Raw genomic sequence first — 25,205 nt, forward strand, 5'->3', positions numbered from 1 at the left:
TTGGTGGCGAACATGCTCGTCTTGGGCTGACATCGAACGTGAGTTGAAGAAGATGAAGCAGGTTCGCAGCTTCTGCGCCTCTTCCTTCCAGCCAGGGCCCCTCAACGTAGAACTGTGCGACGTCGCGAGCGAACCGTGCGCGTGCACGAGAAACGACGTTCTCGATCGGTGATGTTTCGTGCGACGCTGAAACCGGAGAAGATGGAATGGCGCAGCGTAGGACTACGAATGATCAGAGGAATCAGCAAAGAGGGAATCGGAGTGAGAAAAGAAGACAGCCCACCATCGGACCAAGCTCAAAGAACCACTCCCGACTTCGCGAACGCTCCAAGCGAACTCGAGTAGAGTACGTACTATCAGTCCCTGAAGATCCGGATCCGAGTCTACTGAGCATCGTTTCAAAAACAGGATAAATCGATAAGTGAAGAAACGATTCGAGTGGAAAACAGGAATGAAAATCGACAAAAAGTGTTTCTCCGTTTGTCCCACACACCGACAGACACCTTCGTCTGACTACTGGCTCCACTCTGAGTTTATCCCGACTCGTCTTAGTGGCTTTCCCCTGGATTGTCGTACGCGTCCAAAGCCCGTTGGGCTTTTGTCAATTCCTCCTTCGCCCGCCTTAGATCCTTCCGCGCCGCTTCTAACTTCTGTTTCGAGTCCTCCTCAAGCCTGCCCTCGAGCATCATCAAAACGTCCGCGGGCATTCGGCAGAGGCGAAGTATGGCGGTAGAGCGTTCAACCTGTCCCTTGCAAAGCGTGACTTGGTGTTGGAGATCTTCGCGAGTAACTTGGTGGGTAGTCTCGAAGACGTTTCCTCCTCCTCCTTGGGTGTTCCGGGAGGAATTACGAGCCTCGGCGAGGAATTGGGGAGCGGGAGAAGGAAGGGGTTGTTGAGGCTGAGCGGAGGAGCGAGTTTGTCCGAGGGGGGAGGTCGCGACAGACGAGTTGTTGTTTTCCTGAAGAGCAGATCGAGCAAGTCAGTCATCGTATCAAGTCTATGACGCTTTACCGGGATTGAGAACTGACAAAAAAGCCTGGATAGTCATCTTCGAGTTGCTGTTTCACATCATTGATCTCCTTTTCAAGCCTCGTTCGAAGAGCTTTCAACCTCCCCAGATCTTCACCGGCGGTATCTCGTTCTTCCTTGGTGGTAGAAGACTCAGCCGCTTGCGCCGCGTCTTGTATCCTCGCCTTGATGTGCGCGAGGTCCTCGCGATACCTGGTGATCAAATTGCGTAACGACTTCTTTCTGTTCTTCTCCCTTTTGTTCTTGAGGCGGCGATCCTCGCGGGACTCATCGCGTGTCTCCGTTCGAAAAACCGATCGACCCGGACCGCGCTGTTGGTGCAAACGGCCTATGCACCGCTCAGGCATCGAGGGAAAGTGCGAAGAAGGAAGGAGAAAGAGACGAAAAGCTGACGCCTTTTCTCGTTCGCCCCGCTCGAGCCCCTCCTCCGCGGCGGGACTGCGAGACGAACGTCGGACCGAGCGCGATCGTCGTCCGAAGCCGAGAGCGACGTTCTCCTGTTCGTGACGTTCTGCACAAGGGTCGAAACGACGACAGAGAATGGCAAGTGTTGCAAAGCGTCGCCGGGAGTGACGAGAGGAAGCAGGAAGGAGAAAATTAGGAGAAGAGGGAAAGCTCACTCTACCAAGGCATTTCACCGGGCGACCAAGGTGTTCTACCGACAGGACCCCGTCTCAGCTTATCTCCAACTCGACGAGGAGAAGTGTCCGCTATCGGTCCCTCAGGAACCGGATTCGTTCTGGTAGGAAGCGGTACACGAGATTGATCGAAAGAAATAGTCGGACAACGCTCGGGAGATGGAAAGGGTATCGGAGCCTCAGCCGACAGAGATGGGCGTGGATGATAGTTCAGACCGGTATCTGCGACAACGGGAAAACCGTCAGCCCGTTCCGATGGAAAAAAACTGAGAAATCGCATCCTACCTGGTTCCCGTCGCAAACGGTCTGCTCCGACTCTCTCGAGTTCTTCACGAACGCGTAGCTGACGAAGGTATGCTTGAGGTCCGAAGGGGAGACGTTCCAGTTCGGGAAGAGGTCGTACACCGGGAGAAGCAAAATCGTATGAGGCGAGAGGGGAAGGTGATCGAGCTAAATTTGCGTAGCTATGATGGTCAGTTGCGTGCTCACTCAACAAGCCAGTGTAGATGAAGAGAATTGCTTACCTCGAGGAAAGGCCCGCGCTTCGTTCAAACGGCTCGGTACGGAGTCTTCAGCTTGAGGAGTTTGTGGCGAATCAGCTTTTGCTCCCCATTCATCTCCCAGACGTTGCGCATTCGAACAGTCCCAATCGGCTCGGAGACGCTGGGGAGAAGGAGGTGGTAGAGATGTGCGACGGAAAGCGCGCTCGAACCTAGGTGTTTCATCTTCTTCGAAACGGCGTAGCGGGGGAAAGGACGGTGACTTTGGTACGGAATTATCAATTGCTTCGAGTCGGACAGGTAGGCCAGTAGCGACGAGTCGATACTTCGAACGCATGGATCGATGTCAGTTCGGCTCGGAGGAGGACTCGATACCGGATTTGAGCTCACCTTCCCCGTCTTCCCTCCCTCGTCGATAGGCAGTGGCCCCTCAATCCTAAACTCGATCAACCCATTCGCTCCTCGATGTATCGCTGCTCGAATCATCCCGTCTTCGAGTTCCTTCACCTGAGCTCCGAGCGAGATCTCGAGTTGTTCTCGAGCTCGACCGACGAGTCGATGAGAGTTTGAAGGGAGGCTCAGGGTGTGCTCGAGACGGAGAGGCGAGGGGTGGCGTTCGAGGATGCGGAAATCAATTACTGTCGTAAGTGAAGCGAGGTTCAGCAATCGAGACGACAGAAAGAGAGCAATAAGCGCGTCGTACAACTCTCGCCAGGACCTGAGTTACATCGAGAGGCGGTGAGTAACGCCCGAAAGACCTTGTGTTCGAGCAAAGTTCAGCACTAACCTCGAATGGTGAACTTCCTGATCTGCTTTTCCGTCACCTCAGGCTCGCCTTTCCGCTCCTTTCTCACGAGTTGAGCTACCTCAAACTTCAATTGAGCGAGACTGTTGCAAGTGCAGGTCGGTAAACGATCGGTCCAAGCGAATGAGAGTGCGAGTTTGAACGAACTGGATATCTTCTGCGTCTTCGAGCAATTGCTTCCCGGTTCTTCTCAGCGTCTCTTGTTCTTGACGTTCCTTTGCGAGCTAGGGAAGAATGATGTCGATTCACGTCAGTCTGGAAAGGTCTCACACGTTAGTGAGAGGTCGAGATTGGCAACAAACCTGAATTCGTTTCTCGTTTTTTTCTGCTTGTCGAGTTTGTGGGTCCCTCCTATCGCAAGTTAACATGCCGAAGTCGATTTCCACGTCAGCCTATCGATGGTAGCTCGAAGTCGAGGAGCTGGTAGTCCTCAGGCGTTGATTCCGTTTCACGAAGAGAAAGGAGCTCACCATACTTTCGTTTCCATGTCAAACTTCATTGTTTCTCAGCGCGGCCCTACATCGTCGTACAGAGCAGTTCCCTCCGAAGAGTCCACGGCAGGCTAAGCTGGAGATTGAGGGAGGACAAAGAGCGGGAAAGAACAAGGTCGAGAGGTTTCAGATCGAGCGAGAGGCGCCTGCGCTAGTTTTGACAGCGTCGAGAGTCGTTTCTCAATAACACAGAGGCTCTCATGAGCAGCTCTGTATCGAAGTAGAGCAGCGGATGAAGCCGAAAATTGTTGATCGGAGAGAGGCGGTGAAAGCGACCAAGAGGATGTTGAAGTCGACTCCGCTCGGATACAGGTGAGTGATATGAGCGAGCTAGAGTGCAATCGCACTGGAAGAGTCAGGAAGTCAAAGAGTCAAACCGATGACCGCTTCAAATTCCCGGTGTGTCAAATCTCTTCCTCTTTCCTCCTCACTCGTCACCATAAACCGACATGGAGGCCGTAGCAGATTACCGATCACCGGTCTACACCTCCTCCGATCGTACGCCCGCCCACGCGCCGCTGTGCTGGAAAGATTCAAGTGTTCAGTCGACATTCTCTCGCTCGTTTCCCCTATTCTCCGAACCGTACAGGAAGATGGGGATGCAGAGTTGTGGTCGAGGTAGCTACAGGTCGTTACTGGTATCGCGACCTTTAGACTTAGACTTTCAAACTTCATAGAATCGCTCGGTACGGGTAAAATCTCGCCGTCTAAATAGGCTCGTAGCCTTAGGATTCTCGCCCCGAAGGCAACCATGTCGAGCTGTGTTGATGAAGACGTTGGTGGTGTTTGCTGAGTCAACATTACGCGGACGAAATCAGCTGAGCAGGTTCTGGAGACAATGAAATTCGTGAGAAAGTGTACAAAGGAATTCTCGAGGAGGCGAAACGACCACGACGAGCGTTGGATTGATGCTCTTCCTGCTCCACACTCTTTGTGAGTCATTTCTCCTCCATGTCGTGCCGTTTCTGACCCGGAGAAGCTGAAGATTGAGGATAATTGATCTGAGCTGAGCCAGATTTTCTCTTGCGCGGTGTTCTTTTCGCTTTCAAGTTTCAGGTTCTCAAAGATGTTCTCATCTTTCCGGTATAGCTGTGAAGCACTTACGAGAGTGTACAAGCGTAAGACTCCTGAGACTGTTCACAGAGGGTGGCCCGAAATTTTCGGGCCACTTCGGCCTGAGGCGGCAACACTGCCCTCGTAGGTGATTCTCTATACAGTATACGTCACACGTGCCATCAACAAGTTCGCCAAGAGAAGAGAGACTCGAGGGCGCCTCGGATTGGTCAACCTCACAAAATAGCTCAATGCGCGATTTCTCGAGGCTGAAGAGCTCAAAAGCGCGCAAAGGCAGCGTTCTCCTTCTCTCTTTCCTCCACTTCACTCTTGAAACACTCAGACAGAGAATCTCTGCCACAAGTGAGCACTCTCCCTAGCTCGAAAACCTCAAGGGATCGAAACTGATCTCCTGTCCTCTCTCGAACAGCATGTCAACCTGGTACGACTGTTACTCGGCGTTCCCTCTCTACTTACTGTCAAACTGATGCCTCTGGCACTCCCTTGTGTTGTTCAGCTCCTGCTCCGCTGTCAAATCTTGCTGCGTAAGTCCGAACGGTTTATTCTTCTCGCAAGATAACTCATGAGCTGACAAGGGTCTTGCCTCATTCATTCATTATTCACTATGTACACGATAGTGCCAGCCCACCTCTTGCAAGTGCACAAACTGTCCCAACAAATCTACCTAAGCGCTTCAGCACCTCGAAGTCGAATGAGTCAGTCGAGCTTTTCTACATCCTCTGCCTGCATCGGTGTTCACTGACTTCGGCGATATATGTCATCGAAGGACGTAGTCGGAAGGTCGAGGTGGGCGATAGTGATTGAAGAAGGAGGGCAAGGTACCGAGATAGCTCAAGCAATTATTGCGAAACTTTGGTTGATTCTCAGGTGAAATCCTCGTTGAAGCCCTCAACTTTCAGGGGCGGCGGGCCAAAGTTGAAGTCCCACGTCTGTATGAGTGTGCTTTCGGAGAGCTCCCGTGAGTGATGGAGGCATAGAGATGTCGAGCATACGAAAGTTTCCAACTTGCAAATTTCGAAGACGAGATTATTTTTCGAGTAATTCGAAGCGCGCTGCACATAGTCATATAACGCGTTGAACTACCTATCTGGCCTGACGAGCTCTTCTCAAAGACTAGGGAGGCAGCGAGAAAGAATGGCAATTCTTCTCGCGCCTTGATCCTTTCCAGTCTCACCCGACAATCCGCGCGCCTCCACGATAACCCGAGCGAGACAAAGAGACCGTTCTTGATACAGTACGGCTGCCGTGAGTCCGCCCGCGCGAGTCCTGAAACGTTTCTCGCTCATTCAACAAACTATCTTTCCCAGCTCCCTAACTCCTCGGCAACCTATCCCGGCACGACGCACGAGACCGCATAGAATCGACTACAGTCATACTCGCCGACTCTCGCTCAGCTGGTGAAGATGGCGACGAAACGTAAACAATCCCAAACTCTGTCTCTGAAAGGTTCAACCAAGATCGTTACCGAGTTCTTCGAATACTCTGTCAACTCGTAAGCATTCTCCACCTCACCTCTCCGTGCGAAGCTCGGTCGAGCGACGATTGAAACTGAAAATCTCGCATTCTGCAGTATTCTGTATCAGCGAGGCATCTATCCGCCAGAGGACTTCAAGCAGGTCAAGAAGTACGGGTTGACGTTGTTCACGAGCGCGGATGAATCGCTGGAGAAATATGTGCAGACGGTAATGAAACAGGTTCAGAGTGAGTTCTTTTCTGGTTTTCGTTTCCGCAAACTGCAAGTGAAGTTTCCGCCGCATCAGCCGGCCTGGCAGTCGGACGCGTCGAAGCTCATTACAGCCTCGGCGCTGAGGGAAGCAGGGCACACCTGATAGCGAGGAGAGGGAACGACTGTCGATGCAGCTTACTGACTTCCCTCGTGTACTCTTTTTAGCATGGATTCTCGCAGGCAAACTCGACTCGCTAGCACTCATCATTATGAATCGAGACACTCGGGAAGTCGTAGAACGCTGGCAATTCGATATCCAAATCGAAGAACCTCCAGCCGAATCCGGATCGAAGGAGAATTCGTGAGTCACCTCGCGTCTCTCCGTCTTTCATGCTTTTCACTCATTCCGTGATTGAATGCGTACGATAGAGCGGGTGAAGCGTCGACAGGCGGACCAATGAAGACCAAAGGAGAGAAGACACCGGAACAAGTTCAAAAAGACATTCAGGATATCATGAGACAGATCACGTCGAGTGTTACTTTCTTGCCCTCCCTCGAAGAGAAATGTATGTCGTATTTCTCTCCTCTCTTCACGTTCTCGTACTCGGTAAATGAACTGAACAAAACCGATTTCGCTTCCGTCAAAGACCTTTTCACGATTCTGACTTACACGAAGAAGGATACCGAAGTCCCGAAAGAATGGTTGGATAGCGATCCACATATGATTATCGGTGATGCTGAACAGGTACACTGTCGAGTCTTTTAAGCGCGTGCGAGAGAACGAAAACTGACGATCTTTTCGAGCAGGTTAAATTGCGATCATTCTCGACGAATCGACACAAGGTAGGAGGTTTGGTAGCGTACAGGTTGGGTCAAGACATCATCTAAGTCACTACTTGGTGAAATGCGCTCGATGTTTCGTTTTCCCGCGCAAATCCCGTCGCTTCAAGGTGGCACTGGATCGGAAAACGGTTTTCCGAGAATGGTACCAAAGTGGGTGACGCACGGTTCTCCTGAGACGTCAACGATCGGGGACAGCGAGCAAGAACGCCTTGACCCCGTCGTGTCGCCCGCACAACGCTCGAAGCTTCTCGGAGTTTCCAAGTTCGAAGTAGGAATTTCTGCTCGTGAGGGTTGCCGCACATCTCTCTCTTCGTCTTCACTCTCTTCAGCATGCCTCGCAAGAAAGAAGCTCGCCAGTCGAACCGCCAACCACGGAAAGAAATGTCAGAGGAAGAGGCTTCGACCAATCTGGGAGTCTATGATGTGCAACATCCGAGGTATCTCGTGAGTTCCTCTTCAACCCCAAAGGATCCCCACGTGAGCTAACGATCAACTTTCGGTTGACAGCAACCTATGAACGTAAGAGCCCTATCTCCGGAAGTATCTTCAGGATGTGCGTCGAGCTAATTGCCTTTTTCTCCATCGATTAGGGACTTCATATCGCCGTGGAGAGGCTACACGAACAAGCGCTCCGAAATGTCAAGGCAGCCAGCGCCCAATGGGAGCTGATACGTATCGAGGCAGGAATACACGACTCGACGGCTAGCGAAGTCAGCAATATCGTCAAACGACCTGAGAACTCACGATTACGACGCTGTCTCCGACGACTCGACGAGGAGAACGAGATGCTTCACTCGATTGAAGATCTCAAGAAAGGAGTAAAGGAATTCTCGTCGATGCCTGGATCGATTTCGTCGGACCAAATCGATGCATGTTTCGAAAGCCTTTTCGTTATCTCGGGCGAGCTCAATGCACCGCTCAAACAAAGGGAGCTCGTGAGTTGCGCTCTTTTCTTCTGCGACGATCAATCCGCGTTTATTGAACGATTTCGTGAACAAATCAGTTACCTTTCCCGAAGGGTTCTCGCTGGGATCTCGTCTGTCGAGACTTTTACGACTACTCCGGACAAGCGATACGCCAACAGATCGCCTACATACAAGCCGCCCTCAACCAGCGGTACAAACAAGACAAGACCTGGTCATCAGTCGAGAATAAATGGGCCGACCTCGTCTTGGGAAGCAAGAGACGCTTCTACCGAGGAGCCCGGATTATACCATTCTACAGCATCGCAGACGTATCGTCTGGAACTTGAGGAAGGCGTTGAAGCTCATTGGGAGTGGCGAAACCTTAAATGTCGTTCGTTTGGAACTCGAACAGAATCTCGCGAAGATTAAAGCTTTGATAACGGATATGCAGAAACATCTCGAGTACCTCGTGAGTCATGCGCTGTGTCATTCCTTATCCTCTCAGCTGACGATTCGAGATGATCCGGCCAACAGCAAATCGTTGCCGACTCGTCGAGGAGCGCTTCACTCGCTCACGTTCCGGTTGCTCGTCGTACCATCGGTCGTGTGGCCCTCTCTTACCACGTATAGACTCCCTTCCTATGAGTTAGACCTTCACCGGTAGCTACCCTTTTGCTGGTTTCCCTCTTTCGTAGCTCTTGAGTTTTCGCTCATTCGCAAAGTCACTGTTCCCCTCTCTCAGCACTTCTCTGTTAATCGTGTTCCTGAAGAGGATACAACGTTCCATTACTAGGATTGACGCTTCGAATCGGCTCTCACAAAAGTCAAAGCACAAACACCCTTCACCCCCAAACCCATCTCCTCTCTCACCACCCTGCTTGAGCGGGATCACCGTCTCACATACGTCGCATCGATCTGTTTAACCTGAGGACACTCAAGCATGACTTTTCTCCTATAGTTCGGTCCCAGACTCTTCTGTACCGGGTTCCCTTCGAGGTAGATTGTTGAGAGGTTAGGGTGGGAAGAGGCGGGGAGAGTAGGGAGTACAGTGAGGAGGTTATCGTTTGCCTGTTACGTGAGCGAGAGAGAACGGAGGTTAGTGGAGAAGGAGGGAGAGGGAAGATAGGAGGGAGGAGAGAGGAGTTTACCCAGAGTTCTTCGAGCTCGGTTAAAGCGGAGAGGGAGGAAGCGTCGAGAGAGGTGATCTTGTTGTGACCGATATCGAGAGTCGTTAGACTCGTCTGTAAGAGCGGTAGAAGTTCTGTCAGGTTCGATTCGGGATCCAAAGGAGAGTTGGGCTCACGAGTTTCGAGAGTCCTTCGACTTTTGTCAACCCGTTGTGAGATAGATACAATTCTTCGAGAGATGTGAGACTGTCCAAGCCTTCGATCGAAGTCAAGCGATTGCCTGGGAGAAGGGAATTCGAGTTTAGCGAAACTAGCGAAACTGGCACGAAGAGCTTCGAGAGCAGAATGTGAACTTACTTTGTATACTGAGTGTTCTCAAACCCGTCAATCCTTCAAGCCCTTCAATCTTTGTAATCTTGTTCTTGCCCAAAAACAAAGATTTCAGGTTCGCAGAAATCGGTAAATTCTCAATGGTCTGTGGATATTTCTCGCTATCGAGCTCAGCGACTTGCGACAGCTCGGACAAATAGGAGAAAGACGTACCCTGATTCGATTCCCACCATACTCGAGGTAAGTTAGATTGAGTCGATCTTTGACTCCTTCGATTTTCGAGAGCTTGTTTTGGATCAGGTAGAGATGGGTGAGGTTGGGGTAGGCGTAGGGGGACGAAGGAGAAGCGTCGTTGAGCGACGAGACTGAGCGAAGGAGGTTGAAGGAGAGATCGAGAGACCTGTGAACGACGAGTCAGCTCTGACGAAACCGAGAAGAATCAAAGATGAGCGTACGTGATTGAATCGAGACCTTCCAACCCTTTGACACTCTTCAGACTGTTATCGTACAGATCCAACTCCTCGAGTGCCCTCAAGTTACGTAACGGCCATACTGTCTCCTTGTCGGCTTCTCTCCGTCGTTCTTCGTAAGGGTATTCTGCTTCCTTCTTTGCCGCATCCTCATCGTCCAACTCGTCTTCATCTGGTTCGTCTCGATGTACGTCTGATGTTGTTGTGGAGGGGTCGGAAGTTGTGAGAGCGGTCGAAGGAGGAGCGGGAGGGAGAGGGAGGTAGGAAAGTGAAGTGAGGAGGTTTTGTCGAAGTGAAATTCGCTGTGAGCGCTCACTCCCTTAGCATCTCATCCAGAGCTAGAACCAGATGCTGGCAATAATCGCTCACCTCTACTTTCGTGAACCTTTGCAACTCCAACCCTCTGAGCGTTCTCAACCTCAAATGCGTCAACTCTAAATCCGTCGCATCGTCCGGTAGATCAGCCAAGATCTCTTCATTCTCTGCGATCGTTTCTCCTTCTACTACTTGATCTCCCTGCGAGGATGGACCGCCAAGAGGAGGACCCATGACGAGTTTCGCTTCACGTTTCTTTGAGTCTTCGAAATGACGTTCATCGAGTTTCAGGTTCGAGAAAGGTTCCTTCGATCCACCTTCCGAGACGTTCCCACCGTCTGATTCGGATGAATCACCGTCGTTTTCAGGGGGAATTGATGGGGCGGTGTTGTCGTCGGAGGGAGCTTCATTCGAGCTTATCGCGGCGGGTGTGTCGTTAGATGCCATTGTTGGTCTATTCTGGCGTGTGTTTGAAATCGAAGGAGTAGTGAGAGAGAGAGGAAGAAACTTCCTTAGAGTTTCATCAACATCTCGACTTTCTACCATCAACTCGATGAGCGCCGCATTGACGACCAGCTTGACAAGACGGATACGAACAAGCTCCACGCCTATCGCGAGAGCTTTCCGCCGATGTCCCGCTCAACCGGCGCTACTTTCTTCTTGGTCTCTTACCTCGACTCTTCCGGCCTCAGCAACACCACGGAACAGATCATTCACTACGACAGCGATAAATAGAGCTGCTGCTGTCCATAAGGTCACCGTGAGTCCGCCCTTCTCCGACTCCGTTCGACTCATTTTCGGCTCATTCATTTTCCTTCCCCTCTTCTCCCTCTTCCCGCTCATTAGAAAGGTACCGTGAGTCGCTCTTTCTGTATTCTTATTCACCCCGGCTTGGCTGATTCCGTCGTCTCCCGCTCCTTGCCCTTTTCTCGCTCTTTAGACCCCGCCAAATGTAAACCCTATGAATGCGATCCCTTCTCTTGAGAACTTTCCTCCAGAGCGGATCCGTAACTTCGCTGTTGTGGCACATATCGACGCTGGGAAGAGTACGTTGTCCCATCGACGCCTTGAGTCTTTTGCGATGCCTTGAGCCTTTTGATCTTGCGGAATTTCGCTAATTCTTTCTGTTTTCCTTTTCCTTTTCTTTCCGAGAGCAGGTACACTCTCAGACAGAATGCTAGAGATGACCGGAACAATACCCCCCGCCGTCAAAGACCTTCGTCATTCTACCGGAGCTCCTCCCTCCCCGTCAGATGAAGCGAAAAACGAGCAAGTCCTCGACACGCTCAAAGTCGAACGAGAACGAGGAATCACGGTCCGGGCTCAATCCGCGACGATGTTCTATACCCACAAAGCGGATGGTGAAACGTATATGTTGAATCTGTTGGATACGCCGGGACATGCAGATTTCTCAAGTGAGCTGATGAGGAGTTTGTTACCGAGTCAAGGGGCTCTGTTGCTGGTGGATGCGGGACAAGGGATTCAGGCTCAAACACTAAGTGTACTGGATGAGGCGATGAAGAGGAAGTTGACCGTCGTCGGTGCAGGTAAGCACTCTTCCTTCCTCTCGTTTTCAGGACTCTTTGCTGAACGCTTCGCTCGTCTAGTGAATAAATGGGATCTAGTAAAAGACGACGGACGCGGAGAAGCCGCCGTCCGAGAACTGTCCGATCTCCTCGGTTGTCAAGAATCCGAAATCCTACGATTGAGCGCGAAAACGGGTTTAGGAGTCGAATCGGTTCTCGACGCCGTGATCGAACGGATACCTCCTCCACCTCCGGTCAAACTCGATGGAGTCGAACCGTTACAGGCGTTGGTGTTTGATAGTTATTATGATTCGTTTAGGGGAGTCGTTAGTCTGTGTTCGGTTTTCCAGGGGGAAGTCAAAAAAGGTGAGTCCAATTCGACACTCGATAAAGCTACTTCTCTGATGTCCTCCGAGTCTCCTAGGCGACTCAATCACTTCGACAACAAGCGGCAACTCGTACACCGTTCTCGATTTGGGAATCCTGTCACCTCGAGAAATCTCCATCGCTGATCGACCAGAACCTGCCGGACGAGTTCTTCGAAAGGGTATGGTAGGATGGATCGTCTGTGGTATGAAGGAGGTCAAGGACGGTGCGTTCGATTTTCCTCTGAGTCGCTCAAATCGACGGAGACTGAGGAACTCGAAAATCACGCACAGCGTATCTGGGAGACACGTTCCATCATACGAATTCTCCGATGCCTCCGCTCGAGTCGTTCAAGCCGCTCAAATCGATGGTATTTGCTGGGATTTACCCGCTCGATCCTGGAGGATTTACGAAACTCGAAGAAGCGATTCGACGTGTGAGCTCCCTTCTCTCTCCTCCGATGCCTGTCCGCTATTTCGACTGACTAAGTACATCGACAGTTGACTCTAACGGATCGATCAGTGACATCAAATCGAGAAAGTTCGACGTTCTTGGGTCAAGGGTTCCGATTGGGGTTTAACGGAAGTTTACACATGGACGTATTCCGACAACGATTAGAAGACGAATACGGGGAAGAAGTAATCGTTACTCGACCTCTCGTACCCGTCAAACGTGCGTCCTCTCTCTCGTCGAATCAGCTGACGAGATTATCTCGCTGATTTTGTGACTTTGGAGCACAGTGACGTACAAAGATGGTTCGCAGAAGACTATCGATAATCCGGCTGATTTCCCGGATCCTGGTGGATTGTTGAAGGTAGCGGAGGTACAGGAACCGATGATTCGTGCGACGATCGTCGCTCCTGATGAGTGGGTTTTGTTCCAGTTCCCAGTCTCTGATCATTTTCGACTGAGCTGAAGACGCTCACCTACAGATACACTGGAGCTATCATCAACCTTTGTACAGTATGTGCTCCATTCACTCTCGACTGATGGCTCGAGGCTGATCTCGCAAGTTCGATGTTCCAGTCTCATCGAGGTATCCCTCTCTCGCACACCTACTTATCCTCCAGTCCGACCTCCGTCTCCTCCGAAACCTCGACCGCCCTGAAACCCCGCATCACTCTCCTCTACTCCCTCCCCCTCTCTTCAATCATCACGACGTTCCATTCAACTCTCAAATCGATCACTTCCGGGTTCGCTTCGTTCGATTACGAAGAAGCTCCTTACGAACCTTCTGATCTCTGTCGAATGAACATCTTGGTGAATGGTCAGAAAGTAGATGCGTTGTGTACGGTCGTTCATAGGAGTCAGGTACAACAGGAAGGGAGGGATTGGGCGAAGAGATTGAGGGATGTTATTCCGAGGCAGCAGTATGAGGTCAGTCGAGACTGTTGAGGTCTATCTGTAGCCTCTGGCTGACAGCGAGCTGATTCTGTTCTCGATTGCTCGTTCGAAATAGGTTATTATTCAAGCTGCAGTCGGATCGAGTATTATTTGTCGAGAACGGTGAGTCTCTCACGCTGTCAGTACATCTGGCAGATAACTCATTGTATTGCCATGCGATTCTCACAGTGTTGCACCATTCAAGAAAGACGTGACGGCGAAACTTTACGGAGGAGATGTGACTCGAAAGGTAAGCTACCTATTCTCGCTCTTCCAACTAAAGCTCTTGTACTTACTCACTCTCTTTTCGACTCGGTAGATGAAACTCCTCGCGAAGCAAAAGACTGGTAAAGCTCGACTGAAGGAACGCAGCATGTGAGTCAATCCTCCCTCCCTCCTTCGACTCTCCTTCAGCAATCTGTAACTGACACTCTTATCGATTCGATGATCGCAGTGGACGAGTGACGATCCCTACTGAAGCGTTCTTTAGCGTGTTGGGGGGTCAGGAGAGTAAGAGGAAGGGACAAGGGGCTGAGAAGAAGAAGAAAGATTAGGGAGGGAAGGAGAGGACGTCGTTTGAGGAGCATGCATCGCAACGGGAATCCATCGCATTTCGCAGTCATCCACAAGACTGTCTGTCTTCCTACGATCCTAAGCAGCGCCTTCGGCCGTCGCGACCAGCGCTCGAATAGGATTGGGTCGAGCGAACGAAGGAAGCGTCGTGTGATAGAGGCCGGTCACTCCAGAGCTTATAAGACGCCATGAAGTCAGCGTGCTTCCGCTCCAGAACTCTGATAGAGGACGCGAAGCTTGAAGCCTCTGCGAAGAACTTCCTGACAAGCTTCGTTCAACTTTCGACTTCCCTACTCCAACTCTTCTCTGTACTACCGACTCTGAGCAAGTCGAACACACTTACAAAACTCTACTGAACCCACTCGTTCGCCCTGCCCGTCCATCGTTCCACCTCCAAGTCGTTTCATCATCCCCTCTCGGATATCGGCTCCTTCCTGTTCTTCAACAACCTTCCAGAGCTAGCGAGTGACCATGGCCAAGTCATCGAACCCGGTAGATGCTCACAGGAAAGCACAACGAGCGAAAGAGCTCAAGAAGAACAAACAGAATCGATCGAAAGTGAGAGAGATCTCTACCGTCAAGAAGGATACTAGACGTGAGTTCGTTCATCGTAGCACTGAGGCGTTGAGGCTGATAAGTGCGCGGTGAGGATTTCATCAGCTCTCGAGCAAGAGATCCGACAGTTGAGCGGGAAAGGGAATCTCTCGAAACAGGACAAGGATCAATTGGCGAGTTTGAGAGCAGAGGTAGCTAGGATTGACCAGGCCAAATCAGAATGTGAGCATCTACTCTCTATCAGCTCTCGTTGCGCAGAAGAGCTGAGCCAAGCGAGGTGCCTCATAGATGTTGAGGCTCACCCCGAACATCGCAAATTCGTCTTCCCTGAGCGACCATCCGATCAATCAGAAGGTGCAGGACAAGGAGACGAACCGAAAGGATTGTACGACAAGAATGGGAGGTTGAAACATCCCGAGAGGAGCGTTTATTTCGATCCGGTTTTCAATCCGTTTGGAGCGCCGCCTCCGGGGATGCCCTATCGAGAGAAGCGTACGTCTTCTTTCGGTCTCGAAGTCATCTGTATGAAGCGCTGACTTAGAGTTGGAAGAGGTGTACAGCGGAGTTTGCGTTGCAACGGTTAGGAATTCCAACGCCTGAAGAAATGGCTGCTTTCAATCCAGTCGTTCCCGAAGGTGGGTCGACTCTTCATATCAGTAACTGAATGCGTTACTGAGTGTGATGGTTGTGGCTCTCAGGTTCTGACGACGAGGAAGAGGAAGAGGATTCAGATGAAGACGATATCGAAATGCCTGCGGGTCCTCCTCCGAAGAATGGAGAGTCAGAAGACTCGGACTCCTCAGACGATGATGACGATATCCCTCTACCTCCTGGTCCTCCGCCCCCAAAAGTTGCAGGTGCGTCGAACGAATTGAATCGCAGTTGAAACTTGACAGGAAACTAACTCATTCTTCGATCCGTACAGAACCCGTCGCCACTTCTTCTTCTCGCGTACACATTACTCGACCGAGTCAACCTCGTCCTCGAGCTCAACCGCACCCTCCACATCCCCACGCCTTGCCTTCCCGACCAGCTTTCCTCCCTCCTCCTCCGAATGCTCCCACCGGACCTCGGAATCCCCATCATTTACCTTCTCGCCCTCCACCTCCATCACAACACATGTCAGACCCCATGTCACTTGGCGAGTCGGGACCTCAACGAGCTTACCAACAAGGATCCGGTCCGATCGGACCTCAATTCCCTGCGGGTCCTCCTCCTTCCCAGTCTTCTTCCGCGACTATCTCGGCAGGACCATCTCCTTTCCTCCCTATTGGTGCCCCAAGCGCCTCCGCTTCAGCCTCCTCGTCTAGCGCAACAATTTCAGCTGCACCTCAATTACGAGACTTGAAGAAAGAAGCAACGGCGTTCTTACCCGCCGCGATGAGGAAGAAACAACAAGCCGCGAAAGCGAAACTTGATCGAGTTGGATTGAGTAAAGTCGATGCCGCTCGTACGGGCACGGAAGGAGAAGAGACTGGGGGCGAGCAGGAACAGGGTTTCGAAAGAGGTCCGAGTTTGATGGAAAGTTTGAAGGCGAAAGGAGTGGGAGCGGGTGGCGGGTTGGGGGGATCGTTACCGCCGCCGAAGGGGAAGAAAGGGGATGAAGATTACAGGAAATTCGAGGAGGATATGGCGGAATTCCTTTGATGAAAGTGATCTCGATCTTTTCTCTCTCTTCCCGCAAGGACGGCTCAGCGGTGAGTATTCGTATAGTTACAACAAGAGTAGTTCACTAGGTCTATGAACGACGTCGACTCGACCGACGAGGGTGACTGTGAGTAGCTCGACTCAAAACCATCTTCCTTCGCTCCTTCTCTCTCTTTCTCGCTTCCTTCTCCCTCGTTTTACGCTCTCTCTCGATTCGATGAGCCTCGTCCCTCTCCGCCTTCTTCCTTTCTGCCGAAGCCCGTTTTCTCGCCTTTTCCAACCTCTTCTGATCTTTTCTTTCCCTTCGTGCCCGACCCAACCTCTCCCTCTCGCGCGATTGTTCTTGTCTCTTTTCCTCTTTCAGTCGGCTTAGTTGGTCGCGGGCTTTCGACTCCCTTGCCTCTCGCTCTTTCCGGACATTCCCGCGGTGAACCTCGACCTCCTCCTCCGTTTTGAGATTTTCGAGTTTCTTGAGTCTAGCCGTCTCCTCTCGCCTTCGAGTAACTTCTTCATCTTGTAATCTCGACTCGAGAACTTCAACCTCCCTACTATGCCTCAACGCGTCTCGCTCTTTTCTCAAGTTCCCGACTCGCTCTTTCTCCTCCGCGACCCTTCTCTCACGAGCTCTAGCTTTCTCCTCCCTCTGGTCCAACTTTTCTCTCTTTTTCCGGTCGAACAACCCGCGGTACTTCTCTTTGAATCGTTTCTTCTCGTCCCTGACTTCCTCGACTCTCTCTGAGTGATGACGATGTTCTCTTTCGGCCTTCTCGTGCTTCTCTTCGGCAGCCCTGAGTTTGTCCTGCGTCGATTCGTAGCGAGGATCAGAAGGATCGAGGGACGAGAGTCGGGAACGATGTTTTGCGACGTCGGCGGCGTGGTTTTTACGAGTTTGGTCAGAGTGTTTGTGGCGGGAACGGTGGTGATGAAGGAGGTCGGAGAGGGCGCGATGATCTACGACGGCCTAGCAAGTCAGCACAAAACCACTGAGGAGAAGAACCAAAAAGTCGACTTACGACGAATCGCGAGCAATTCTTTAGAATCAGAATCGCTACCCGGTGAAACTTCGGCCGTCGAAAGAAGATGGCGAGAATCTGAACCGAGATCCTAGTCAGCTTCGGATCGTTTCGATTTGCGTCGAAAAAGACTCACGCTCTACTTTTCTTTCCCGATACTCTTGCCTCGACGACGAGTGAATTTCTTGAGCAGCTTCAAGCTTGTTCCGTTCCTCGCGAAGAGAAGTCGCAGTCCTTTCCTCCAAGAAGACGTTGTGTTCGTCGAGAGCGCGACGAAGAGAATTTTGAGCCGCCTTGACTGAGCTTTGACTATCTTCGAGCTTGGCTTGAGAGACGGCTAGCCCTTGGTTGTGATCTGCGTATGAGAGGTACATTTGTCAACGGAAGCCGAACTTGCAGGGGGAGACACGCACTGACCTGCCGTCGAGTCGAGGCGGTCGAGATATTGAGCGAATTCAGAATGTTTCTTCTCCAGTTTCGAGGTTTGTGCGGCCTCAAGATATTGTCGAGAAGCGAGGAAGAGTCGATGGAGATGGCTTTCGAGTCGGGAAGCGGCGATGTGGTCTGTTCTCGAATCAAAGTCAGCGCGAATCGAGGGAGAATGTAAACAGATGGTGAATGTAGACAGAAGTGGCTCACGTTCGAGTCGGTTCGCCTCCTCAGACTTCGACGGGTCAGGGTCTGAAGTGTGCGATGCAGGGAGTTAGCGACCGGATGAGGACTAACGAAGAGGAAAGGAGAGACCGAAGCTCACGATGAAAAGCAATCTTGTCCTTGAGAAGTTGACTTTCTCGAAGGGTTTCCTCGTGTCGAGATCGTGAGTCCTCTAGAGCTTTATGAGCAGCTTTGAGGTCCTCATCTGAGGTACTCGAGTCCTTCTTCGAACGGTCGAGGAGTTCACGGCTTGTTTCAAGATTGAGCTTCGTGTGATGCTGCAAAAGCTTTGCGACTGCAAGTTGTTGTTCTCGATCTGGGTCGAAGCGGAACGCGTTAACTCGTATCCCGACAAGAACAGACGAAGCGAGAGTTTTTCACCGAGATCTTTCCGAGCGATTCTTTCCTTTTCGATTGCCTCGTCGTGCGATTGTGCTGCTTGTTCGAAAGCTTCTCGAAGCTTATCGTCAAGAGGATACTCTGCCAAGCGACGTCGAGCTTTATCGAGTTCCGACCGACGCGAGTGAAGAAGGAGAGAAACGGCCAAGTGGTGTTGTTCGATGTGCTCCTCCAGCTTCCGATGTGCTTCTTCCGTGGGGTTCTTCTTGAGGAGGGATCGGAGAGAGTCGATCTGGGCTTTGTGATGAGAGGCGAGTCTTTCGGCGGCTTCTTCGACTGCAATTCGAGAGCAAGTCAGTTTCCGTCGACGAGATCTTGACGAGATGAAGAATCGTACGAGCTTGCGGGGGTTGCTTGGAGTCGGGGTCTGCGGGAGAGAAAAGAAAGCACAGAGCCGAATTAGCGAAAGGTGACTCGGTTCATGAGAGATGATTGAAGCGAACCTTCGAGAATACGTCGATCTTGAGCGCGCTCATGCTCTGCTACTTCGTTCGAGTGTCGAGCGATAGCTTCGTCGAGAGCCGTTCGAGCGATTGCGAGATCAGAATCGGTCGCTTTTCCGAGCAAGTATCGACGGGAGGTTTCCTCGAGGTGCTGACGATGTCTTTCCAATTCATCTGCCGCAAGCTCTGCCGAGTATTGGGCGGATTCGACACGTTCTTGATGAGCTAGGAGTCGAAAGATCGTCAGCGAAGGATTTGTTGGTCAAAGCACGACCAGAACTCACAAAGATGTCGTTCCGTTTCTCTCTCGCGCTCTTCCGCTCTCCCCAACTCCGCTTCAGCATCTTCGAGTCTCCGGCGAGCGTCGCGAATATCGAAGGAGTTTCCAGACTTTTCAGCTTGGGCGAGAAGAATTCGTCGTTCCGCGACAGCGACTTGCGATGAGTGACGTTGGTGAACGGCGTGGAGATGCTCCTCCAATGCGCGAGTGTAAGGCTCGGAGATGGAGTGGGAGTCTACAACCAGTCAGAAACAGTGTCAGCTCGAGACGAAAGAAAGTGAGGGCGAGGGAAATCATAGACTAACGGGAAAGTTCAGCTTCGGGAGAAGAGATATCTCGTAGGCGAGTCTCTGCTTCTTCCAGATGAGCTCGAGCGATTCTCTGTCTTTCCAGAGCGGAGCGAAGTCGGTCCCGAGCTTGACGGATCTGAGTCGGGTCACCCTCACGTTCGCAGTCGGCAAGGTGGGTCTTCGCTCGTTCCACTTCTCGATCAGCACGTTGGGGTTCGTGAACCGCGGAGAGATGTTCTGTAGATTCCCACGTGGTCAACATCAACGGGAGGTAGCGACTTCGAAAAGGAAGAAACTGACGTTTGACGGCTGCTTCGTGAATTTCCTCTTCAGAAGCTTCAGGATCATCGAGGAGGTAGGCATGAGAATTGGGCTGATCCGAATGATGGTCGTGTCCGTGCTGGAGAGCAGAGTCATGTTTGGCTTGTGCGAGTTCGAGAGCCAAACGATTTTCTTCGCTGTTGTGCAGTCGGAGTGCCGCGTGAGCTTCCTCGAGATCGGTTGCGGTGAGTTCTTGAAAGCTTGATAAGTAGCGATGATAGTCTTCTGAGCTGATCTTGAGGTCGTCCGCACTCGGTAATGGAGTGAGGGGTCGACTTTGATGCTCTTCGATTCTGCGTAGGGCGTGAACGGCTTCGAAGATCTCGTGGACAGCTCGTTCTTGTCGGGTATCGGAGACGTGAGACATCGAGTGTAGAACGTGCAAGTGTTCGAGAGAGTCGTGGTATCGGCGAGAGGCCTCTGCAGGAACGAACCAAGTTTCAGTCTGTGCTGACGAGAGAGCCGAATAGCGTTCACGAACCGTCGTATTCGGCTTCTCGTAAGTGTTTCTGGTCGCGGACTGGAAGACAGAGACCGTCAGCTCACTACCCGTGAGGCGAAGACCGCAAGAAAGAACTCACGTCGAAGAATACTTGGATGAATCCCGTGCCTAACGATTGGCGGTTCCTCTTCTTCTTCTTCTTCTTCCTCCCCTCCGTATATGTCTTCAGGGTACGTCTCGTATCTTTCGGAAGGTTCATACGATTCCCGTTCGTCGGGGTACCGTTCATTTTCTCCATAATTCCCTTCTAATGACCCGTAATCTTCTCCTAATCCTCCGTTCCCGTATCCTTCTCGACCATCGTATGCTCCTCCCTGATCGTACGGATCGTTACCGCCAAAACTGTCATAGTTGTCCATTGTCGTCGGTTCTTCCCCTCGACTTTCGAACCCTGAATAATCGTTACCTCCCATCCCCATATCTCCCAGATCTCTTGATCCTCTGTTTCCGTCTCCGTAGCTCGAGAAGTCGTCTGCCGGATAAGAACCACCGTTTCCTCCTCCGTAGTCGTCGCCGATTCCTCCGAGATTTCTCCCTTGGTCACCTTGGTCGAAATTGTCGCCTCCATACGAGCCGGCTCCGGAATCATTGTACTCGTCCCTACCACCGAAGTCGTCGTTACCTGCGTCTAAATCCGGATCGAGGCCTATGGAGCAAAGAGTCAGAGAGAACGAAAATGGTGCAAAAACCTGATTCGAGGAACTCACCTTTCGATTGATACGCGTCTTGCTCAGTGTCCGATAGAGAGGAGGGATCGTTGTCGTTGCCGTACGCCGGATTTTGCTCGTTCTGCGATAATTGATCGAAATCCTTCTCGTCGTCTCCGTCGAATCGATTCGTCGAGCTTTGCTCCTCTTCTCCTTCTTTCGGCGAGAAATCGTCGACATCCGAGTCTTCCGGGTCACGATCTCCTCTGAGCGAGTCGGATTCATTTGCGTAGTCTTGACCCTGAGGCTGAGCTTCCGTCGAAGGGTATTTCGAGTCTTCGTTTGAGAGCGAATCGGAACCTTGAGGGAAGTTTTCTTCGTCCGAGAGAGATCCAGGGTCGACGGCCGGAGAACCATGCTGTTGATCCAGGGGATCTGTCTCGTTACCGGAGTGGTCGTCTCGTTCGTCTTCTTCAATCGGCCCGCGACTTCTCCCGGGAAGCGATTCTTTAGTGCTATCAAATATTTCGTCCTCTGAATCTGTATGCGCATTGGTCGAAGGGGTATCTGGTCGTTCGTCTCGTCCCGACTCGGGCGAGGGAGGTCGAGAGAAGGAACTGGAATCGTAAGGATCTTTCGTTCGATTGTTTTCGTCGAAATCTTCCCTTTCGTTGTCATCTGGCGAGTATCGATTCGAGGCAGCGTAAGGAGCTGCAGCCGCTACGATGGAACGATCTGTTGCAGGAGCGGGTGTCAGCACACGAGCAAGTCGAGTAGGTGCAAAATGTACTCACCTCGATTCTTCGTGTCTTCGTCAGTCGAAGGCTCGACCTCTTCCTCCCCTTCACTGAACTCCCGCTCTCTGTCTCTCCTCTTGTCTTGATTGTCGAATCGTCGATCGTCGTCGGAATCGGTTTCGGTTTGGTAGCCTTCGTTCGAGTCCTCAGTTCCAACTTCGCTCGAAGTTTCCTCCGCTTCGGGATTGTATCGACCCTGAGGGGGAGTAGCAGTTTTGACTCGAGATCGAGAAGCTGGACGATAAAGACCTGAAGCTAGATTCGAGGTGAGAGGGCAGTGAGCAACCGAGGCAGCTAACGAAAACTTCAAGAAGAAAACTCACCTTGTGTATTTTCGTCCTCGTCCGTGGGATCTCGATCAGAGTCGTACCCTTCGTCCTCATCGGTGTTCTGATAGTGATCGTGAACTTCTTTTTCCGGGAAATCGCTGTCTAACGCGAATGAGGCTGATTGACGTTCAGGCTTGACATCGTTTCGAGATTCCGAGAAAGATCGATACGAGGAGCTGTTCTCGTTGTCGCGCTCCGATGGCCACCTGACAGGTTCTTGTGGCTCGGAATCGGTAGACTGAGCGTAGACGTCGTCTGTCTCGTCGTGGTCTTCTCGTTTTCGATCTCGATACGAAGTCGGTTGTTCAGGCTCGAAGGGACGGGAAGTTGAATCGCCAAAGTCTCCCACCGGTGCTCGACTAGATTCATATCGATCGGTGTATGTCTGCTTCGGGATCTGCTTGGAATTGTCATCCGTCGAGTAGTCGCTACCAGTTTCCGAAGGTGAAGGAGGAACGGGCGAACGTTCCGAGTTTTGACGATTCGAGTAGCTTGAATCTTCTCGCTGAGCGTCGTCGCGCCGATCCGAGGGTATGCGAGGTCTATATGCCTCCTGTGATTGCGATTGAACGGTGGCGAAAGGCTCTCGAGGTTCGCTAAAGCCTTCGTCCTCCTCAGAGTCGGTGCCGGTCTCCTGTTCCCTGTCCCGTTCGGTTTCTCCCTGTCTCGGTTGGTTGTCCTCTCGTTCCCGACGACGTTGAGCTGCGTAAGGAGTCGTCTGAGTCTCCTCCTCTTGCGTGAAATCGTCTGGATCCGGTTCATCTCTTCTCCCTCTTCCTCGGACCGTATCGAAGTCGTTGGGTGGATAAGACTCAGCTTCATCAATATCGTCGTCTCTGCTGCGAGAGAGTCTACCTCTCGACGCCGGCTCGTGGTCCTGCTCGTCCGAATAGACTCCGTATGGTTTTCGTTCTTCTCCTCCCCCTCCTCCCGGTACCGACGCGTCAGATATATACCGTGAACGCTCTTCAGGATCGTTCTCCTCCGTGTTGTAGGTTCTCGTCGTAGGGACGGAAGGAGTGATTTGGGATTGACGAGAGCGAGATGGACGATTGTCGAACTCAGAAGAAGAGGGAGGATCCGTCGATGCATCGGAGTCGGAGTTGGAGTATTCTGGTTCCTCACGGCGTTGAGCTTCTCGCGAGTCGAGATGGGAGTCGGTGGAAGGGATGCGTTGATGAGGGAAGGAAGGTTGAGAACCGCGCAATTTCTCTGTGAGGCGAGGTTCGCGTGGGATGGAGTCGGTCGGGTAGGCGCGACGTGAGAGCGGGGCATCGTGTGATTCCAGATCATCGTGTTCCTCGGGGGCAAGGATCGAGTCTCGAAAGGAAGTCGTTACGGTCGGGGAGGGAGGGTCGACGGGAGGAATGAATGCGGGAGGAGGTCGAGAGCGAGACTGTTCGACGGGCTCAGGAGTATTCGATCGATACCTCCTGGACGAATTCGGCGGGCGGCGAATTGGTCCATCGGTTCCTCGTGACGAAATCTCCTCAGGTCGTTCGTCTTCGCTCGTCGATGGGTCTTCTCCTGACGGTGGAGGTGTTTGCTCGTAGTTTGACTCCTCTTCCGGTTCTGTGAGCGACTGTGCTCGCTTTCGACGAACAGTGGCTGAACGAGGGCGATCTCGCGGATCACCTCGAATCGATCGTGACTCCTCCTCCGTTTCCTCCGGCATCGTCGAAGCTTCCGAGTGATCGGTATCGTCGTCTTCATGCGAGACTTGAATAGTCGAAGGCCGTTCTCGATAACGACGAGTCTCCGGATCTCTTTGAGGGGTAGGTCGAGGAAGATTGAAAGTTTGCTGTTCTTGACGAGTCTCGGGTGGTCCTCCTCCTCCTCTCCCTTCATCTCCTCTTTCGTCTCTCGTCACACTACGTCTCCTTCCGCCATACTCCGACGCTTGCGATCGTTCCTCCGGGAGTTCTCTCGTCTCTTCGATTTCATCGTCGGAAAACGACGAAGCGTTCTCATCGAGGCCGTTTCTGGGTGTGTTGAGAGACTGTGTAGGCGGAAGTCGTCGAGTGTCCAGATCAATAGGTCGCTGAGTCTCAGGTCGAGGAGGGCTTTCTTCCTGTTCGAGTTGTCTCGGAGGCGGATTTCCATCGACGGTTCGAGGTGCTGATTGAGCCTGGAAAGATCGTGGACGTTCTCGAGCAGGAGGCGGAGGATAGTATTCCCAGTGAGACGGTGGAGGATCTCGAGCGCCGGAAATCGCGGGACGAAGAGGGTGAGGCTGAGACTGAGAATGAGTGGAATGATCGGTTTCTTCAGAGTCGGTCGAGGGAGCAGGGGACTCGTCTGCTTCTTCCGGTATCGTGGAGCGATACGTTCGTTGGTCCGAGGGCCGAGCTGGAGAAGACTGTTGGAAGGAAGAAGGAGTCGAGCGGGATTCGAAGACGTGATCTGGTTCAGCTCGATTTCGGGGTCGACGGACTTCTCGAGGGGTCGCTAGCGGCTCTTGGTCCTCCCTCTCGGGCGAGGAAGGTGGTTCGGATCCGTCTTCCGGGTCCTCAGGCGTTTGAGAACGACGAGTTGAAATTTGTCGAGAAGGATTTGTCGAATCGTTCTGTTCCCTATCGTCCCTATTGTCGGCTATCGATCGTCGGTGTGAGAAGCGATTGCCTTGAGAGTCTCGTGACGGAGGAAGCATCGGAGGAGCAGGAAAGTCTGGTTGCTGGAATGAAGGAGGAGCAGGGGAAGTGTCGGATTCTTGTACAGGAGCCGAATGTTGTCGCATCCATTCGAGGTTCGCTTTCTGCTGATCTGTCGATGAGATCGGTACTGCTGAAACCGGTTGCTGAGCAGGGAAATCGCCAGGGTCAGGGTCTGTGATGATGATCCGCTTGATTCAGCTGTTTTCCCAAGTCCCATGAATCAGCGGTCAAGAATCACCTTGACCCACTCCTGTTCCGTCGTACGGCTCCCACCCGTCTCTTCTACCTCCTTCATGGCGAAAAGCATGGTGAAACTTGTCCTCGACCGTGTGAACGAAACCTCTCAAGATTCCTGTTGAACTCCTTTCCTCTCCGTCGACTTCGAACTCCTCTGGACGGTGGTGGTGATGATGGTGGAAGGGATTGTGCGAGAGCCTTCGATATGTTCTCGTTGTGTGGGTCGAGTCCGGATCAGACTCCATGGCCTAGAGAGAGAGAGAGAGAGAGAGAGAGGGAACGAGGAGATTGTTAGCGGAAACATAAGGCTTGTAGAGGTACGATGGAGACTCACAGCGGCGGGAGGGTTAGCCAAAGAGATCACAGAGACTGTCGAGGTTGCTGTGAGTTGGTTC

The 25,205-nt window shown here is 52.1% G+C and overlaps 7 protein-coding genes across 7 annotated transcripts; 4 read left to right on the plus strand and 3 right to left on the minus strand.

The window, feature by feature from the left end:
- Window positions 1–548: 548 nt before the first annotated feature.
- Window positions 549–1,377, minus strand: JCM6883_000575 (uncharacterized protein; the record flags this gene model as incomplete). Its single annotated transcript, XM_076634242.1, has 3 exons — window positions 549–959; window positions 1,030–1,222; window positions 1,367–1,377. The coding sequence occupies 3 exons, from the start codon at window positions 1,375–1,377 to the stop codon at window positions 549–551; spliced, it is 615 nt and encodes a 204-aa protein (XP_076485751.1).
- Window positions 1,378–5,941: 4,564 nt separating this feature from the next.
- MAD2 (spindle checkpoint protein MAD2) lies at window positions 5,942–7,092 on the plus strand (the record flags this gene model as incomplete). The annotated part of the gene is made up of 6 exons (XM_076634243.1): window positions 5,942–6,030; window positions 6,109–6,239; window positions 6,430–6,565; window positions 6,634–6,770; window positions 6,852–6,949; window positions 7,012–7,092. 6 exons carry the CDS (start codon window positions 5,942–5,944, stop codon window positions 7,090–7,092), a joined length of 672 nt encoding a protein of 223 aa, XP_076485752.1.
- Window positions 7,093–7,377: 285 nt separating this feature from the next.
- Window positions 7,378–8,299, plus strand: JCM6883_000577 (uncharacterized protein; the record flags this gene model as incomplete). Its single annotated transcript, XM_076634244.1, has 3 exons — window positions 7,378–7,524; window positions 7,638–7,982; window positions 8,051–8,299. 3 exons carry the CDS (start codon window positions 7,378–7,380, stop codon window positions 8,297–8,299), a joined length of 741 nt encoding a protein of 246 aa, XP_076485753.1.
- A 541-nt stretch (window positions 8,300–8,840) lies between these two features.
- On the minus strand, window positions 8,841–10,641 carry JCM6883_000578 (uncharacterized protein; the record flags this gene model as incomplete). Its single annotated transcript, XM_076634245.1, has 7 exons — window positions 8,841–9,020; window positions 9,101–9,193; window positions 9,256–9,359; window positions 9,437–9,554; window positions 9,623–9,809; window positions 9,865–10,181; window positions 10,249–10,641. 7 exons carry the CDS (start codon window positions 10,639–10,641, stop codon window positions 8,841–8,843), a joined length of 1,392 nt encoding a protein of 463 aa, XP_076485754.1.
- Window positions 10,642–10,747: 106 nt separating this feature from the next.
- On the plus strand, window positions 10,748–14,023 carry GUF1 (GTPase GUF1; the record flags this gene model as incomplete). Its single annotated transcript, XM_076634246.1, has 14 exons — window positions 10,748–10,954; window positions 11,135–11,240; window positions 11,352–11,741; window positions 11,802–12,086; window positions 12,145–12,312; window positions 12,380–12,522; window positions 12,587–12,758; window positions 12,827–12,953; window positions 13,019–13,049; window positions 13,113–13,463; window positions 13,546–13,592; window positions 13,659–13,719; window positions 13,789–13,844; window positions 13,924–14,023. The coding sequence occupies 14 exons, from the start codon at window positions 10,748–10,750 to the stop codon at window positions 14,021–14,023; spliced, it is 2,244 nt and encodes a 747-aa protein (XP_076485755.1).
- A 490-nt stretch (window positions 14,024–14,513) lies between these two features.
- Window positions 14,514–16,244, plus strand: JCM6883_000580 (uncharacterized protein; the record flags this gene model as incomplete). Its single annotated transcript, XM_076634247.1, has 6 exons — window positions 14,514–14,637; window positions 14,703–14,819; window positions 14,886–15,089; window positions 15,158–15,232; window positions 15,296–15,454; window positions 15,523–16,244. 6 exons carry the CDS (start codon window positions 14,514–14,516, stop codon window positions 16,242–16,244), a joined length of 1,401 nt encoding a protein of 466 aa, XP_076485756.1.
- A 369-nt stretch (window positions 16,245–16,613) lies between these two features.
- Window positions 16,614–24,880, minus strand: JCM6883_000581 (uncharacterized protein; the record flags this gene model as incomplete). Its single annotated transcript, XM_076634248.1, has 19 exons — window positions 16,614–16,792; window positions 16,866–17,195; window positions 17,258–17,335; window positions 17,394–17,612; window positions 17,675–17,821; window positions 17,897–17,938; window positions 18,012–18,227; window positions 18,293–18,586; window positions 18,648–18,677; window positions 18,754–18,978; window positions 19,038–19,268; window positions 19,339–19,560; window positions 19,624–20,064; window positions 20,126–20,164; window positions 20,226–20,792; window positions 20,854–21,528; window positions 21,588–21,845; window positions 21,914–24,716; window positions 24,812–24,880. 19 exons carry the CDS (start codon window positions 24,878–24,880, stop codon window positions 16,614–16,616), a joined length of 7,065 nt encoding a protein of 2,354 aa, XP_076485757.1.
- Between the last annotated feature and the right edge of the window lie 325 nt (window positions 24,881–25,205).

The sequence above is a fragment of the Sporobolomyces salmoneus genome (genome assembly GCF_050403485.1).
Source record: "Sporobolomyces salmoneus JCM6883 DNA, S_salmoneus_JCM6883_v1_ctg55, whole genome shotgun sequence".
NCBI lineage: Eukaryota > Fungi > Basidiomycota > Microbotryomycetes > Sporidiobolales > Sporidiobolaceae > Sporobolomyces > Sporobolomyces salmoneus.